At 38.8% G+C, this 16108-nt stretch overlaps 1 protein-coding gene across 14 annotated transcripts in view; it reads left to right on the top strand.

Moving 5' to 3' along the window:
- Dock10 (dedicator of cytokinesis 10) overlaps positions 1 to 16108 on the top strand; it is a 243697-nt gene that overhangs the window by 210589 nt on the left and 17000 nt on the right. For 8 of the 14 annotated variants that reach the window (XM_029538336.1, XM_029538337.1, XM_029538331.1 and 5 more), the window contains exons 42-51: positions 1009 to 1146; positions 2529 to 2711; positions 3752 to 3862; positions 4744 to 4959; positions 6307 to 6364; positions 6683 to 6781; positions 8438 to 8544; positions 10734 to 10856; positions 10984 to 11097; positions 12657 to 12668. In XM_029538336.1, coding sequence (XP_029394196.1) covers positions 1009 to 1146; positions 2529 to 2711; positions 3752 to 3862; positions 4744 to 4959; positions 6307 to 6364; positions 6683 to 6781; positions 8438 to 8544; positions 10734 to 10856; positions 10984 to 11097; positions 12657 to 12668 — 1161 coding nt within the window. The remainder of the gene's footprint in view (positions 1 to 1008; positions 1147 to 2528; positions 2712 to 3751; positions 3863 to 4743; positions 4960 to 6306; positions 6365 to 6682; positions 6782 to 8437; positions 8545 to 10733; positions 10857 to 10983; positions 11098 to 12656; positions 12669 to 16108) is intronic. The other 6 variants (XM_021197703.1, XM_029538335.1, XM_021197704.1 and 3 more) reach the window with 3 other exon arrangements.

Raw genomic sequence — 16108 nt, 5'->3', positions numbered from 1 at the left:
CCAAAGCACACATCAACAGGTGAATGTACAGGTTACACCATACATGAAGCTTCAGAAGACAAACCAGAAAAGACAACTTTGTCATTCCACTTAGAAGCTGCCGTTCAGTAGAACCAACAGATCAGTGACTGATTAGAGGTATAGAGATGAGACAAGAATACAGGATTGCAAAAATGTATATGAAAACACTGGGAAGTGGTGGATGTTGTATTTTCTTGACTGTGATGGTTTCGTGGGTATATACCAAAGGCAAATGTATGCAATTGTACTTTCTGAATGTATACAGTTTTTCTCCCACCAATGGCATTTTAATAATGCTCCTAAAAACACTTACAGCTCAACAAATGAACCTTCTTTAAGGGCTGTACCAGGAAAGGTTGGATCTGTTAGAGAAAACCTCTTGCTCCAGCAGCATTGCACCAAGAGAGGCTTGCTTTCAAGTAAAATGCCAACGTGGTAGGAGAAAAACACAACCCAATTTTGATACTTTATGCACTGATGGGTGTGTACCTTGAAAAGCACACAGTTGAAAAGCTTCCCCAATACCTATCTGCCACCTCATCCTCTCCCCCCATGACCCAACCCACTAGCCACACATCAGCCACTCTGTTCTTTCTCAACCTTGAACTCACAAAGCTTCTCTCCAGCCCAAGGCTCTTACTCCATGGTAATCCTCCCAGGTCTCTATGAGACACATTCCTTCAGCTCCGTTCGTCCACTGGATAGATCTCTGTTGGCCCTCTGAAGCAAAGTAATCCACAACCCACAGCCCCTTTTCTAGAACATCTTCCTACTCCAGTTACTGCCTTATCTGGGTTTGATTTGGTTTGATTTTGACACTGCTGTATAAACTTCCCTGAGAGTATGGGAAAATCATCTCTTCTCACTCAGCCTTTGCTTCTGTCACTCAGGATTGTGTTCAACACACGGTAGGTTCATAATAAATGTTTCTGAAGGGAATCAACTGCTCCTCCACTTACCCTAAATAACAGCTATTCTGAATTTCAGAGACAGCTGCAACAATCCGACTGTCAAAATTCACTCATGAAGAGGGTCTTTGATACTTACATGCTGTTTTTCCAAGTCAACCAGTCAGCCTCAGCCTTGAAACATGTGTTTGCTTCTCTAAGACTGTTTGTGTGCAAGGTAAGGATGCTCAGGGTTCTGGGGAAAACTGAGCTCAAGGTGACAATAAACACTTAATAATCGTTGCATCTCTCGGTGTGCAGGGCAGGTTTGTCTCATGCTATTTTGGGCTCACTAGATACCAGTCGATTGTTGTCATAGTGGTGAATTAATTAAACCGCTTTGACTCCCAGTGGGTCAAGCACACACTGCACCCACCTAAGAGCTCTCTGGATTCACAAATGAAAGACACCACACACACACACACTCACACACACACACACACACACACACACACACACACACTAGCTAATTTTGATATGCCTTGACAAGTTCAATGGATAGACTTCTAAACCTCCCCACAGCTAGCACACACTTCCTGGCTGAACATCTTCTATATCTATATTTTATCTTTGCTGTCCTGTTATCTTCTGGGCAGGCCCCCATTGGGCAGCATTCCCTTTCCACCTACAATGTAGGATGCATTCTCTCCTGAAGCTCTTAAATCTGATTATTCTCCCCGAGTCATGGAGATCCTCTCCCTCTCCTTCCCTCTCTCTCAGTCCATTGCCCTCACAATCTAAAAGTCCTGACCCATTTCCTTGCCCAGCCACTGGCTGTATGACAATTCTTTATTATAAATCTAAGGCAGCTGGGGCCAGGGACCCTCAAGTCTAGAAGCATGGCTTTTGGGAGCCAAAATAAGACAGAATTAGAACCAATTCCCAACAGCTGTCTCAAAATGAGTGGAGACTAAATGTGGTGGTACTATCTGGTGACCAATTATGTGGTTGCTCAGAATTTTTGGCATAGAAAGTTTGGAGGAAGGAAGGAAGGAAGGAAGGAAGGAAGGAAGGAAGGAAGGAAGGAAGGAAGGGAGGGAGGGAGGGAGGGAGGGAGGGAGGGAGGGAGAGAGAGAGAGAGAGAGAGAGAGAGAGAGAGAGAGAGAGAGAGANAGANAGAAAGAAAGAAAGAAAGAAAGAAAGAAAGAAAGAAAGAAAGAAAGAAAGAAAGAAAGAAAGAAAGAAAGAAAGAAAGAAAGGAAAAAGGAAAAAAACTAAAGAAGGAAAGAAAACAAAATATCAAGTTAAGGGTTCTAAACCAAGTAACTAGAGCCACCATCTTTGAAAATGACTATAAACAGCATCTAATATATCAGTGTCAAATGAATAATGGGACATTTCAAAGACATCATGCATTTTGGGGTTGCTGTCAGATATTAACACATGGAATATTAATGCAAGAGAATACAAGAGAAGAGCTTACTAAACTTGGACTTCAATAATAGAAACACCCCTCCGTCTGGTACAAATGGATACAGCATATTTTTGGATAGCATTTTAGTCTACAGGTTTGAAACATGAAAGAACATGGCTCACTCCCTCATTCTTCCATCCCTCCAGTTTCCTTCAGCGTTTTTCCAAGGGCCTGCTGATCTCTGTGGCTCATTCTGCTATGAAGTCCTCAAATGCTGTAACCACAGGTCACGGTTAACTCAGATGGAAGCCTCAGCACTTCTATACTTCTTCATGAGGAAGAACTTTGAATTTAACAAGCAGAAGTCAATTGTCCGGTCTCACTTACAAGTAAGTCCCACCAGTTTTCATTGTTGTTATTAAAATAACTGGTGTGTTTGGGCAGTGAGCAAAGCATCCTGTTCCCAGGCAACCTGTCAACTGAGTTCCTAAACTCCACTCTCCCAGCACACTTGGTCCTGGTTTATATGAGGAGAGCTGGAGAGAAATTAATGGATTGCAGTTTACGTTGCCACTTGAGCTTGTGTTTCTTCTGTTCATGCACTAGAATCTCATGGAATAAATAACTCTAAGAGTCACAGTTAGTCTAGGAGGCCAAATCAAACCAAAAATACATCCATGTCTTTCTTCAAGGCATCCCAAGATTATAAGATTCTTGCATCTTTCCCTGAGTATTTACAGTTATAATAATGGCATTTATTGAACTTTCTAAGAAAATGTATAGAGTATTTGTCTAGCCTAGTCAATATCCTTAAAAATACAGTTTTTAGATTAGAGAGGTGACTCTGTCTGTGGAGTGTGTGCCTAGCAAGCCTGGGACCTGAGTTCAAGCTTTAAAACCCATGTTAAAGGTCAGGTAGCAATGGTATATGCTGTAATCTCAGCACTGAGGTCTCAGAGACAGGAAGATCCCATTGGCTGCTGGCCATCTTGTCTATCCTACCTTAGTGAGCTCTAGATCATGAAAGATCCTGTCTCAATGACAATATGGATGATATCCTGTCTCAATGACAAAACAGATGATACCTAAATATGAGCACTCCACATGCACATCTGTTCCCATACAAGCATGGTCTCATCTCCCTACATGCGTCCATAAAACACAAAATGCAAATTCATTTTGCTTTAGAGTGGTGGCTCTCAACCTGTGGGTTGTAACCCCTTTGGGTCACATATCAGATATCCTTCATATCAGATATTTACATTACAATTCATAACAGTAACAAAATCACAGTTATGAAGTAACAAGGAAAATAATTCTATGGTTGGGGGTTCACCACAACATGAGAAATTATATTAAAGGGTTGTAGAATTAGGAAGGTTGCAAACCATAGGTTTAGAAGGTTCTTTTTTTTTTTTTTTCCTTCCAGCTCATCAAAGCAGTGAGCCAGTTAATAGCTGATGCGGGGATTGGAGGGTCTCGCTTTCAACACTCCCTTGCAATCACGAACAACTTTGCCAATGGAGATAAACAGATGAAAGTAAGAGATGCTTCATGGCCTTTTTTCTAAAGAATCAGAAATAGAGTGAAGTGGGGTTTTATTTGACATATCAAAACCACAAGGTATTTATGAATTCTGTACATAGTTTATTAAGATTTTGATCATTCATATTCTTTGCATGTTTAAATTGGATTTGTTAGGTCTCACACTTTCAGTACATGATGTTTTAGGTGGGACTTCCATAATCTTTGATTATTATATAACAAAATTTACCAGAAGCACCATCATTTATTCATAATCATCATAAGTAAACATATCTTTCCCTCTACTTATTATTTTAGTGCCTTTGGAAGACTAAAGGTAGAAAAGGCTTCAATCAACCTTGATCTAGAGATCAAGAGAACACTTTGAAGTCCTGCCCTCCCCTCATTGCTGTATTGCATCAGTTAACTGCTTCACTATCTATAGCTCTCTCTGGATCCACCTCTGAAAGTGTAAGGGCACTGATGTAAGAATAGAAAGGCCCTTCTTCAAACACTACCTATTCAAGTAAAATGGGATGTCCTTGATCTCCATATTTATTAAGAATATGATTTGGCAGTCCAGGGCCACATGCCATCAATAGGAATAACATCAAAACTTGTTTAAATGACATAGACTAGAGTCAGAGAGAACTGAATTTTAAGGGCATTCAGGAAAATATCACTAGGAAGTTAGACTATAAGACAATAAAGTTGACCATGCTTCTTATTACCAAATGTTTGAATATAATCACAATTATAATATACAGGATGCAGACATTTATGAGCACTATAAGAAAACATAAAAGCATGTGGTACCAAGCACTAGTTAAGAGTATAGGTTGAAGTTAACAAAGGAATGCTGAACAGATAGTGACCCAGGCTCTCTCTTTTCCAAAGAACAGCAATTTCCCAGCAGAGGTGAAAGATCTGACTAAACGTATAAGGACTGTTTTGATGGCCACAGCCCAGATGAAGGAGCATGAGAAGGACCCAGAGATGCTGGTGGACCTTCAATACAGCCTAGCAAACTCCTATGCAAGTACCCCTGAACTACGGAGGACCTGGCTGGAAAGCATGGCCAAGATCCATGCAAGAAATGGAGACCTGTCTGAGGTGATGAGCAAAAGCTCACTCACTCTTCATCAACGTTGCCTTCCTTATCTAAATAACAGGCTTTTAGTGTATACCATGTAGTATAAAATGTACCATATTTTCCACTAATGTAAAAATATACATCTCTATATAAAGTCCAGTTACTTTATATGTATGGCTCAATAACATCTGAGTCTAAGTAGAGGACATCAGATTGTGGCCAGATATAGAGGTGGCAACATCAGTTGTTTGCAATGCAGTGCACAAATAGATGTCTAAAACTTGAATCTAAAGATAGTGTTGTTAAAAGTATTCAAAAGTTAGCAATTTATATCAGAGTTGATATTCTGTGTTTTCAAATTTGTTCCCTGACATTGTAGTGGAACAGGGAAGCTTGCTGCTTTGGTAAGTTTATCAAAGTTCATCTGAATCAGCCATGGAGAAGAAAGTCCCCTGTGTGGGGATTGTAAATCAATACTTGACTTTTCTGTGGCAGTTGTAATGCCGGATAGATTTATGCACAGCGATGTGGCAATTTATAGTATCCAGGGGCTTGTGAGTTACCACTAGGGAAGTTCTGCCTTTTCCCAGAACTATACCCTTGTAGGAATAGGAGATACTAGGATAAGCCTAAAGCCTGAAATTTTATCTAGGATAATCCTAAAAGATAAACACTTGGTAATCAGAGACTCTAGAACAGAAACCAGAACTCTGGCTTGGCCACAGTTTGGTGAAGATTTCCAGTTCCCATTAACTTATCTGAAAGAGCCAAATCTACTCATGAAACTTTTAAGAAGAAATCTGAAGGCCTGAGACCTTCATAAATTAAAGAGTACACAGCAATGATCAAAACATCTAGAGGAGAAATGAAACATCACCCATGTAATCAGTTTGAAGAGAACCTGCCTGGTACATTAGCATACATACTATTACCAAGAGCTAAATGATGAGACAACTATTCTAAAGGCAAGAGAAATAAAAGAGGAGCCAGCATTAAAAGGCAGATGTTTTCTATTACCATTTTTCTCCAGATACTAGAGTCTATTTGAGAAGAAAAGAGATACATAGCTTCTAAATAGCAATAAATTATGATTAGATAATAAAAGAGGGAATGTTATTTTGTGGGAAAGTTGTTTGGGATAGCTCATTCATCCCATTTCATATACAAAAATATCTCCAAATATTTATTTTATTCTTGATGATAGACTTTGAAAAAGTCCAATAGACTGACATTTTCACTTCTTTCAAAATGAAGAATTAGTCTACATGACAGATTATGAGGGAGCACACTGACTCCCCTTGGGAAACCATGGGTTTCATGAAAAGTTAAATCCATCCTTGAAATCTCTGTTCTCTGTTTTGTTATAGGCTGCAATGTGTTATATCCACATAGCTGCACTTATTGCAGAATACCTGAAGCGCAAGGGTAAGAGGACCTTGTAAAGGGGCCAAAAGCCTGGAGATCATCATACTGGAACCTAACCACATAAATGCATTAAACTTATGATTTATTAAATAGCTTTCACTTTTATAGACATTTATTATTATGCTGTACTTTAATATTTTTAATTCTATGATGTCACCAGCATATTCATTTGATGTGCAGTGAAGCTAACTGTATGGTCAACTTCTTGGTTCAAAAATGATGATTTTAATATCTCATTGATTAACAATTTGTGGTTCCATAAACTTGTATTAACAAGAACATGCAGCCATACCCTAACCTCATCTTGCACTACCATAGGTTACTGGAAAATGGAAAAGATTTGCACACCACCCCTGCTTCCAGAAGACACCCACCCCTGTGATAGCAACTTATTACTAACAACTCCAGGCGGAGGAAGTGAGTGGATCTAACTGTGCTCATTTGCCTTTGACGCTGAGGAAATCAACTTTACAGCATCAGGAAACTTCCACAAATGTGTTCATAGAAGCAAAAGGCATGACCTGAAATTAGGTCAACAGAATTTACTGTATAAAAAGCTTAAGCTCAGACCACTCAGAAACCACATCCTAAACTTAACAAGTTTAGCTTTCTTCTCAGTTCTCAGCAAATGGAATATTATCCAGTCTTCAGGATTATGAAGTATGGTCATGCTTATCTGCATGCTGCCCTGTCACTGAAATCTTAGCTTGAAAGTGATAAGCCATGCAAACTTGCAAGAAGAATCTAGTTTGAGTGTAAAAGTTTATTCAAAGTTAGAATGCAGACAATATACATTTAGATAGATGTATATACCTTTATGATTGGTATATTTTATTTTACTTCTTAAAGACTATGTATCTTAATAATAGAGTAATTGCCTAGCAACTATAAGCCTTGGTGTTTGATTTCCAGCATTGCAAAATTAACAATAATAATAATAATAATAATAATAATTTACTCTAACAATTTATAATATATGATTGATGATATTTGTTTACTTTCATTAAAAATATTCTACCTAAAATGTCTAAAATCACATTTTCTAAGAACTATACTTCCTTTGCATAAAAATGTGACTGTATCATTCAAACATTTTATCTAAAAAATCTCTTTAAAAGTTCTTTCAAGTCCAAAGTTTCTGAACAATCTACTTGATAACATTTTTCAACTTGCAAATTGCTGTTGAAAACTCAGTGTAGAGTTCGAATGAAAATACCCAAACAAAATGAAAATGGACTTTGATTTTCAATACCTCAGAGGCACAATTCCATTCCTATTCATTTAAACCTGAGTACGTTTTCAAAAAGGTCACAGTGGGTTTTCCAAAGAATGCATTAGAACCAAATCAGCTAAATGAACAGTGAGATAGTGAGGTCTCTGGCTTGTGGCCCTCGGAAAAGACAGATCTATACCACAGGAGCAGATCCACCTTCAAACTCTTCTGACTGTCGTGTGTCAAGCGCACACTAGTGTTTATATGCAAGTCATCAGACATTACTTTATTTAACATGCCCTTCTGGCTCAGCCATTGATCATCTTTAGGTCCTGTAAAGCAACATAAAGACTTTCACATTTTATCTAAAACCAAACTGAAGAAAACTGATAAAACTCAAGTGTCAGTTCGTGTCCCAGTTACTTTGGTGACTCTTAAATACTCAAGCATTTTAAACAGTCTGTGTTGTGTGGAAGGTAATACTGGCGATACTATGCCATAACTATTGAAAAAGGATACACTTATGAGTGAACATTGAAATGGGAAGGCAAACTCTAAAGCTTCATGAACATATATTGATATTTTTCAGCACATATCTGAATCCCATTGATATTTCTGAAATCTCTAATATTTTATGTTATGAAGTTTCAGAGCTGGAGAAGTAAATGAACTCTTATAATATGCATCTGATAAAAAAAAAAATCAGTAAACATAGGCAATGCCAGAAACCATGATCTACCCCTCACGTGCCTTTCATTTGTTATAATACTGCCAAGACTAACCTCATGAAGCAAGCCATGTTCTAATCCCAATACAAATTGCCTAAGATAATATTTCATTGTCCTTGATCCCCTCCCAAGGCATGTTCTCTATGGGATGGCCAGCCTTTCTGAGCATCACCCCAAACATTAAAGAAGAAGGAGCAATGAAAGAGGATTCTGGAATGCAAGACACCCCGTACAATGAGGTTAGTTGCAAATGATCTACTGTCATTGATGAAGTTTTAAAAATGTAGTGAATTGTGATTCCTATGTGCATTCAAAAGTCAGACAATGTAGTTCTGCATTATGACTTTAATAAACAAAGTGATGTTGAGGCTCAAATAATATGGGGAGATTAATAAATAGCAAGTTCCATGGATAAAGCACGATCTTCGTTGAAATCTTAAATGAGGTCTGGTTTATTTCACTCTGATGAACTCATATGTAAATAGTGAGCTCTTCCACACAATCTCTGTGCGCTGGTAAAATGTAGTAAGGATGCTACTGTTTTTATAAACTTGGCACAGCAGTTTCTTACACAAGTTCATTTATTTACAAATTTGGCCCAGTAAAAGGGCTCACATTTTCTGTGGGGAAGCTTTCTGATATGTAAGCTAGTCATTTCTCATGAAAAAGCAGTTTTCTAGCAGGAATCACATAGCAACTCTGGTGAATAAAACAGCCTCCTTCAACAAGAAATACAGTATTCCATAAGCTATTTTTTTTTAAGTCTTAATGCTATAGAGATGTGGAAAAGATGGGTTTTTATGGACTTTAGCTTTGTGCACACTGCATACGACTATAGTATATTTAAAAAGATATTGTCAGAAATGCTCAAACAATATTATAAACTTGCTTTAGAGATTATGTGATTTCACATAGTTGGACATATTAATTAATCTACCACCACCCTGAAAGACATTGTATTAAGGGAAAGAAAAAAAAAAGATTAATCAGGCACAATCCCTGCTTTTGAAAAATTCAGAATTTTGGAAATAAAATCTTCCTTCAGGGTGAAAAGTAGCCCATTCCAAATACATATTCAATAACTATAAATTGAGGCATTATATTTTTGTAATGAGAAGATGACAGTTTTCCACATGAAGTGGTTGTAATGGAGGTGACTGGGCATCAGTAAAAGCTTTCTATATTTGATTCTAAATGTTGATATTAGATAGAACAAGGCACTGTAGCTTGCTTTTGCTACTCTGTGTGTTCTTCGCCCACCCTTCCCCACCCCTTTTCTTCCACCCTTTCAACCCCAACACTAGCTAAGAGAGAACAGAAATACAGAGAGGAAAGGAAAAAAAATCCTTGAATAAAGTCAGCGGTTGGAAAGAAGGCAATGTTATCATTAGACCACTTCCCCTGATTAGGGTGTCAAGTTCCTTGGGACAAGTTTGCTCTTTGCCATCAGGATATCTAATTTCTTCTCGTTGTTGTTTCTTCTCTGTGCATAACAACCTAACAAACTGTGATAACCAACAATCAACCAACAACCCATCCTGTCTCCCAGGGCCCTAGAATTTATATACCCTCTAAAAAGTACCCAGAATTCCAAATGTCATACAAATCACAGAAACTATCTGCAGCTGGCAAAATCACACCCCAGCCAAAGAACGAGGCAAATCATAGTCAACTGCTGTGTACAATCTGAAGCAGCCCCATTTCCCATACCTGGTATTAAAACAAAAAACCGATTATAATAGTATCGCTGTGCTTTTAAATTCCAAAATTCTTACTACAAGGTGTCACACAGGAAAGGAATGTTCTAGTGTGTACAGCAGTACCATGGGCAATGGTGTAGAAGATAGAGGCACTCTAAGAATGGGGAGAGAGAGGTAGAAAGCTGGAACCAGAGTCAAATAAACCACAAGGGCAGAGTGTTAAAAAGGGATTGTGGACCACCTTGAGTGTCAGTCTGGAGAGAACAGATAGTGTTATATAAACTAGACTTCCACAAAGGTTCGTGGGCATGGAGATTACATGAGCGAATTTATGTTTTAAAAGGAAATGTCACTTTAAAGCAGACATTGAAGAGAAACACCTGTTTGCTAGAAAGCTACTCCAGGTATAGAGGAGGGAAGGGCAGGGGTAGGAGCTAAGCATCACTGACAATAGCAGTTAAAAGAACTGACAAGATCTGAGCTAGTATGCCTGCTTGATGGGTTACAGCATGATGAGAGGAAGCAGGGGTACCCAACATGGCACTGCGATCCCATGGTGGGCTGTAAATGTCAGTAATAAAGATCAGGAATGATAAAAAATCACACTGTGAAAAGACCTAAGACTGAGATAGCTTCAGAACCAAGTTTCAGAAATGAGCCACATCTTTAAACATACATTTTTTTTTTAAAAAAAAAAAAAAACATCCTTTTCTCTGGGAACCTTGCAGAACATCCTGGTGGAGCAGCTGTATATGTGTGTGGAGTTCCTTTGGAAGTCTGAACGATACGAACTCATCGCTGATGTCAATAAGCCCATCATTGCTGTCTTTGAAAAGCAACGAGACTTCAAAGTATGTGATCTAAGCCACAAACCTTTTTTTGCTTTTAAGTTGACAAATCGCGTACAGCATTGAAACATGACCGTCTCCGTTGTGTGTCAGCATTTTTCTCACAAAGCCCTCTGGTTTTTGGTTTCAGAAATTGTCAGATCTCTATTATGATATCCACCGGTCCTATCTGAAAGTGGCAGAGGTGGTGAATTCAGAGAAGCGATTGTTTGGTCGTTACTATAGAGTGGCGTTTTACGGGCAGGTAAGTTTGTTAGAAGTAACGTGGCCTGACCGCTCCATTCAGGTTGTCATCTTCCATTCTTTATAAGACATTTGATGACATGCACCAGTAGACTTGGGGTTGGGATTAGTCTGAGCCTATATGGGTGTTTCTATGGATGTGATCATTTATCATTTTGCCCATAGGATTGTATTAAGCACACATAGGTAGAGAAATCCATGAAACTTATTACAAGTTAAGCTAAAAAAAAAAAAAAAAAAAAAAAGAGTGAGATCTAACTTTTGGAAGTAGAAAAGGCTTCTTTTTAATTATTTTCTGCTTTGCATTTTGTCCTAATATTCCTAACAGGTTTATATGATAGATTAAAGTGAAATTGAATCAGACATGCTTTAAGAAATATCATCTACAACACACTCTAAATTGACCACTATGTCCAACCATTGACTTTACAGTCTTGTAAGTTGTATCTCCTGTTTATTTCAAAGCAGACCATCACGGGGCTGTATTGTTTCCTAACTCACAGGCCAAGATTATTTTAAAGTCATCTTTCTCAGTGTACTGTATCAGCAATGAATAAGGTTAAAGATGTTAGCTAGCCACAGCACTAGCCTGAAGAAATGTGTCACACACTGATTAGGGATAGCTCTACATAGTGATGCTTTAAACGGTATACACCCAGGAGCATCATGGTCCCTTTTCCAAAAGGCTGTGGCGTTCTTCTGTCTCAGCAAAGTCTTTCTGACGTCTGTAGACAGATGGACCAGCCTACTCTATATTCACAGTGGCTCTCAGACTTCTCCCTCACTTTCCTTTCCCTCACATGAGGCACAATTGCTCACAGTTTCTTTTTCTCCTCAGAATCTCTTAAGACTACAGATAGAGTCTGGTCCAGGGTTGTGATTACAGATACTTTTTTTTTTTTCCCAGTTAAGTCTTTAGCAAAATTTTCCTATGGTCACTGAAGATAGCCTTAAGACTAATTTCCGATTCTGTCTACCTAGAAAGAACCCATAAGTAGCCACCTCCATAGTCACTCTCATCCCTACCTGGATTTTTCTTAGTTCTAAATACCATCACTACTGCCGAGACAGAGAAACCTAGTATGAGAACAGTCTATAAGGAAAAGGCAATTATAGATATGTGGAAAGAGAATATAAAGAAGGTTAGCTAGCTTCAGTGTATCGGTTGAGGAAGAAATAAATGTAAAGGACCCTCAGATGAGAGGAGATGGTATTTGGGAAGAAATGAACAATGTGTGGCCTTGGCAAAGCATTAGCAAGAAAAAAATAACAGAAAATCACACCAAGAACGGGATGGGGGTTGAAAGACTGGAGGTAAAACTAGTGCTAACCTAGCAGCAGAACAATGGCCTGTAGGGGGCGCTTTGCAAGCCAGGATATAATGGCAAATCTTTGGGTGATGGTGCCAATGAAAAAGAAATGACGTTCCATTAACATCCTGGTCATGCAAAACAGCGGCATGTGAGATGCAAGCTGGTGAATGCATGGAACGAGCTTTGCTGCCTCCCAACTGGTTTTTTAATGCAGATGTTTGCTCTTTTCTTTCTTTGGTCTTGATAGTTCCAGGCTGTGGTAAGTTCATCTTCTCTGTGTCCCTTTGCATGCACTAATAATCCTCACACTTCCCTCCTTACAGCTTTACTGAACCTTAACACGTGTGTACAGATCGACATTTGGTATAAAGAGTGAGAGAGCTGCTTTGAATTGCTTTGAAAGCATCTTTCATTTCTTGAGCTAAACCCTGTTTATTCCAGTCACCTGAATTACAAAAAAAAAAAAAAAAAACTACAAATCCCCAGAAATTTGTTCAAATACTCCAAAAGAGTAGAGGATATAGTCCAGAAGGTTTANTTGAGCTAAACCCTGTTTATTCCAGTCACCTGAATTACAAAAAAAAAAAAAAAAAAAAAAGTATCATTTTATGTACATTATCTTTCTCCAAAAGAGTAGAGGATATAGTCCAGAAGGTTTACACACAGAACCTATATGAATATCACATTTTAATAGATGCAAATAGACTGGAGATCACCTGCTTATTTAATCTGTCATGAATCAAACCTTATGGCAGTGGTTTTCAAACTTCCTATCACTGTGACCCTTTAATACAGTTCTTCATGTTGTGGTGACCCCCCCAACCATAAAATTATTTGCTACTTTATAACTGTAATTTTGCTATTATGAATTGTATGCAAATATCTGATATGTTGGATATCTGATATGTGAGACCCCCCTAAGGAGAACGAGACCCACAGGTTGAGAATCACTGCCTTAGGGTGTGAAAAGGATCCGAAGTTGGAATAATGACTGTTTACAAAGACTTACAGTTCTTCCCAGATTCCTTTGCAAGGAATCCGTTTGACAGGCCGGGTTCTGTATTAGTAGATTCTGACCATTTTCAAAGGTGATGGTAGCAATTCCAAACACCAAGAATCAAGGAGAACAAATGTTCACCCAACAGGCAAAGTCTTCAGAGATGCAGAAAGAGGTAAAGAAGGTTCTAAAACATAGAGCAGAAATTCCTTGCCAATATCAAAAGCTCTCAGAAAACCATCTTTGAAATTACCTGCCTTTAGCCATTATATTAACCTACAAAAATGGCGTCTTTATGTAGTCCGATATAATTATTGTCCATTAAGGTCCATAAGTCATATTCTTCCAAGATCCACACCGTCACCATTTAGTTCTTCTTATCTGAACAATGCATACATTTTTTGTAATTCTTTAAACTCATTCCCACCTCCGTGCCATATGAGTATGTTATACCTTCATTTACAAACTTGGACTCATAAGTCCTTAACTGACCTACTAGAAAAAATACTCAGAATACCATGTACTAAATAGACAGAGGGGGCCATTGGGTGATGCTGCTTTCAAATTCCCTAACCTTGTTCTTTTCACAGATTCCTTTAAAACATGCTGCTGGTGCATCTGATTTCTTTTGTAACACGGGCAGGACTATCAATTGCGTTTGGTTAAGAAAAATAAATCCAATAAGAGGTTACAAGAGAAAGCATTTTGTTATTCTGTGCAGGCCTAATAGTATTACCTAAGCATGGCCCTCCATAGGTTTCACCATCAACTGCCTTTGAACAAGGAGAACCTGCAGAGTTCATCCTGATAAGCTGCAAATTAGAGCTTTAAGGATCATTATGCAAATGATATTCAAATGCACACACCTGGGGGCACCAACCAGCCAGTGTGAATTGCGGTATTCAACCTGAATAGGCAGCTCCCATCCCTTCTCCTTGATGAGGAGAAGCAAACCAAAGTAGGCTTGCACATCCTCCTGAACCTGTGAAGAATGCAGGTTCAAGAGCTCAGAAAGGAACTACATGGTGCTTGATTAGCATGATACCCGTCCTCAAAAAAAAAAAAAAAAACAACTTCTTATTTGAGATGGCATTTTATATTCCTCTAAAACACACCTTTCACATCCACGTTGATGCATCCTGCAGTCATGCTAAACCGATGATGTCAATAAAACAAAGAGGCTCTAGGTCTGTACAACCTCCCTTGAGGACACCATTAGAGTCCTCTGTGGACAGGTGTTTTTATTTTATTGTACTGGCTACGGTATTTAACATTAACCAAGTTTGCAATGAGCCAGACATTAGCAAACAAATTGAAAATTCTTTTTTCACAGCAAGGGCTTTTTTATTTAAAAAAAAAAAAAATGCAAGTCGTGCATAGCATGGAGTTTCTCACACAGCAGCTGGCATCACTGGCGTCAGATCTAACAGCCTGCAGAAAGCATCCCTCCAAGTCCCCTCAAGGATCCACTGCCCAAGTTAGGAAACAGCAGTAGCAATCAAACACTGCCTGTAATCAGTGAAACCCTGAGGAGCTGGCCTTCAGCAAGAATGCAAGCCAGCAAATGCTGGTTGCATAGCTTCAAACATCAGCTACCCCTGGAATTAATTAGCTGAGAAAACTTGGTGGGGGAGATTTATTCAGTGCAATCAATGGTTCTAGATTGTATGGCTCTCAATCATGTCTCCTTTGGTGTAGATGCATTTCAGAATGTAAATGAAAAAAGAACTTGAAGGGAAGGGGAACATACATGTGTAAATAACATCTCCACGTTGGAATGTGATTGACTCTTTCAGCTCTTTGCCTGTATGAAAGTCACTGATCTACCTACCCATTCATCTATCCATCCATCCATCTATCATCTAATCTATCTATCTATCTATCTATCTATCTATCTATCTATCCATCTATATCTCTCTCGTGTGTGTGAGATTTTAAACATAACAGTGAATTCTATTTACCAAGAACAATTTCCCTGCCCTCTCGTGCCTTCCCATCTCAAGGCATTTAGCCTTCTACTAACGTTTTCTGCACCTGATTCTTCTGGGACTGCATTGTTTTATTTGTGAACTTCGGACCATTCTGCAGCAGGGACACTTACATTTGACATCCTAGTTCTGATCCAAGGGCACCTTGATATTCTGAAGGACTTATAAAGAAAAATCTAGAAGGAATCAATAATTTTATTTGTCATTTCATTGAAGTAGAGTTTTATCCATATTTACTGCCTTGAGGTTTTCTAGTCTGTGTGTGTTACCTCCACTGACCCAATTACTTGTTTAACTAGAATGTGCTGCTTCCGAAGGACAGCATATTAAGGCATATACTGCATTATAAAATGCCTTTGGAAAAAATCAAATCAGCTAGAGCAATGTACAGTCACATTTTCCACTGTCTGGAATTGCAGCCAGCGTGAACACAAAACAAGTAGGAAATTGCCTCTTGGTTTGCTTCACTCACACCCCACTTGTAAATCCTTGGCTCTGAGGGCATGCATGAGAGTGAAGCTTTCTCTAAGATCATGCCTTACGGCTCAGTGGCATCTGCCCTCCTTGATGGATTCCCTATCAAAAGGTAAGGATCGTTTCAAAACATTTCCACAGCTGCCATTGCTCTCTCTCTCTCTCTCTCTCTCTCTCTCTCACACACACACACACACACACACACACACACACACACACACACACACACACTGGGTTTAG

This window comes from Mus pahari, chromosome 5 (assembly GCF_900095145.1).
Source record: "Mus pahari chromosome 5, PAHARI_EIJ_v1.1, whole genome shotgun sequence".
Taxonomy (NCBI): Eukaryota; Metazoa; Chordata; class Mammalia; order Rodentia; family Muridae; genus Mus; species Mus pahari.
The sequence above is the reverse complement of the archived record's forward strand: the minus strand, read 5'-3'. Positions and strand labels throughout refer to the sequence as shown.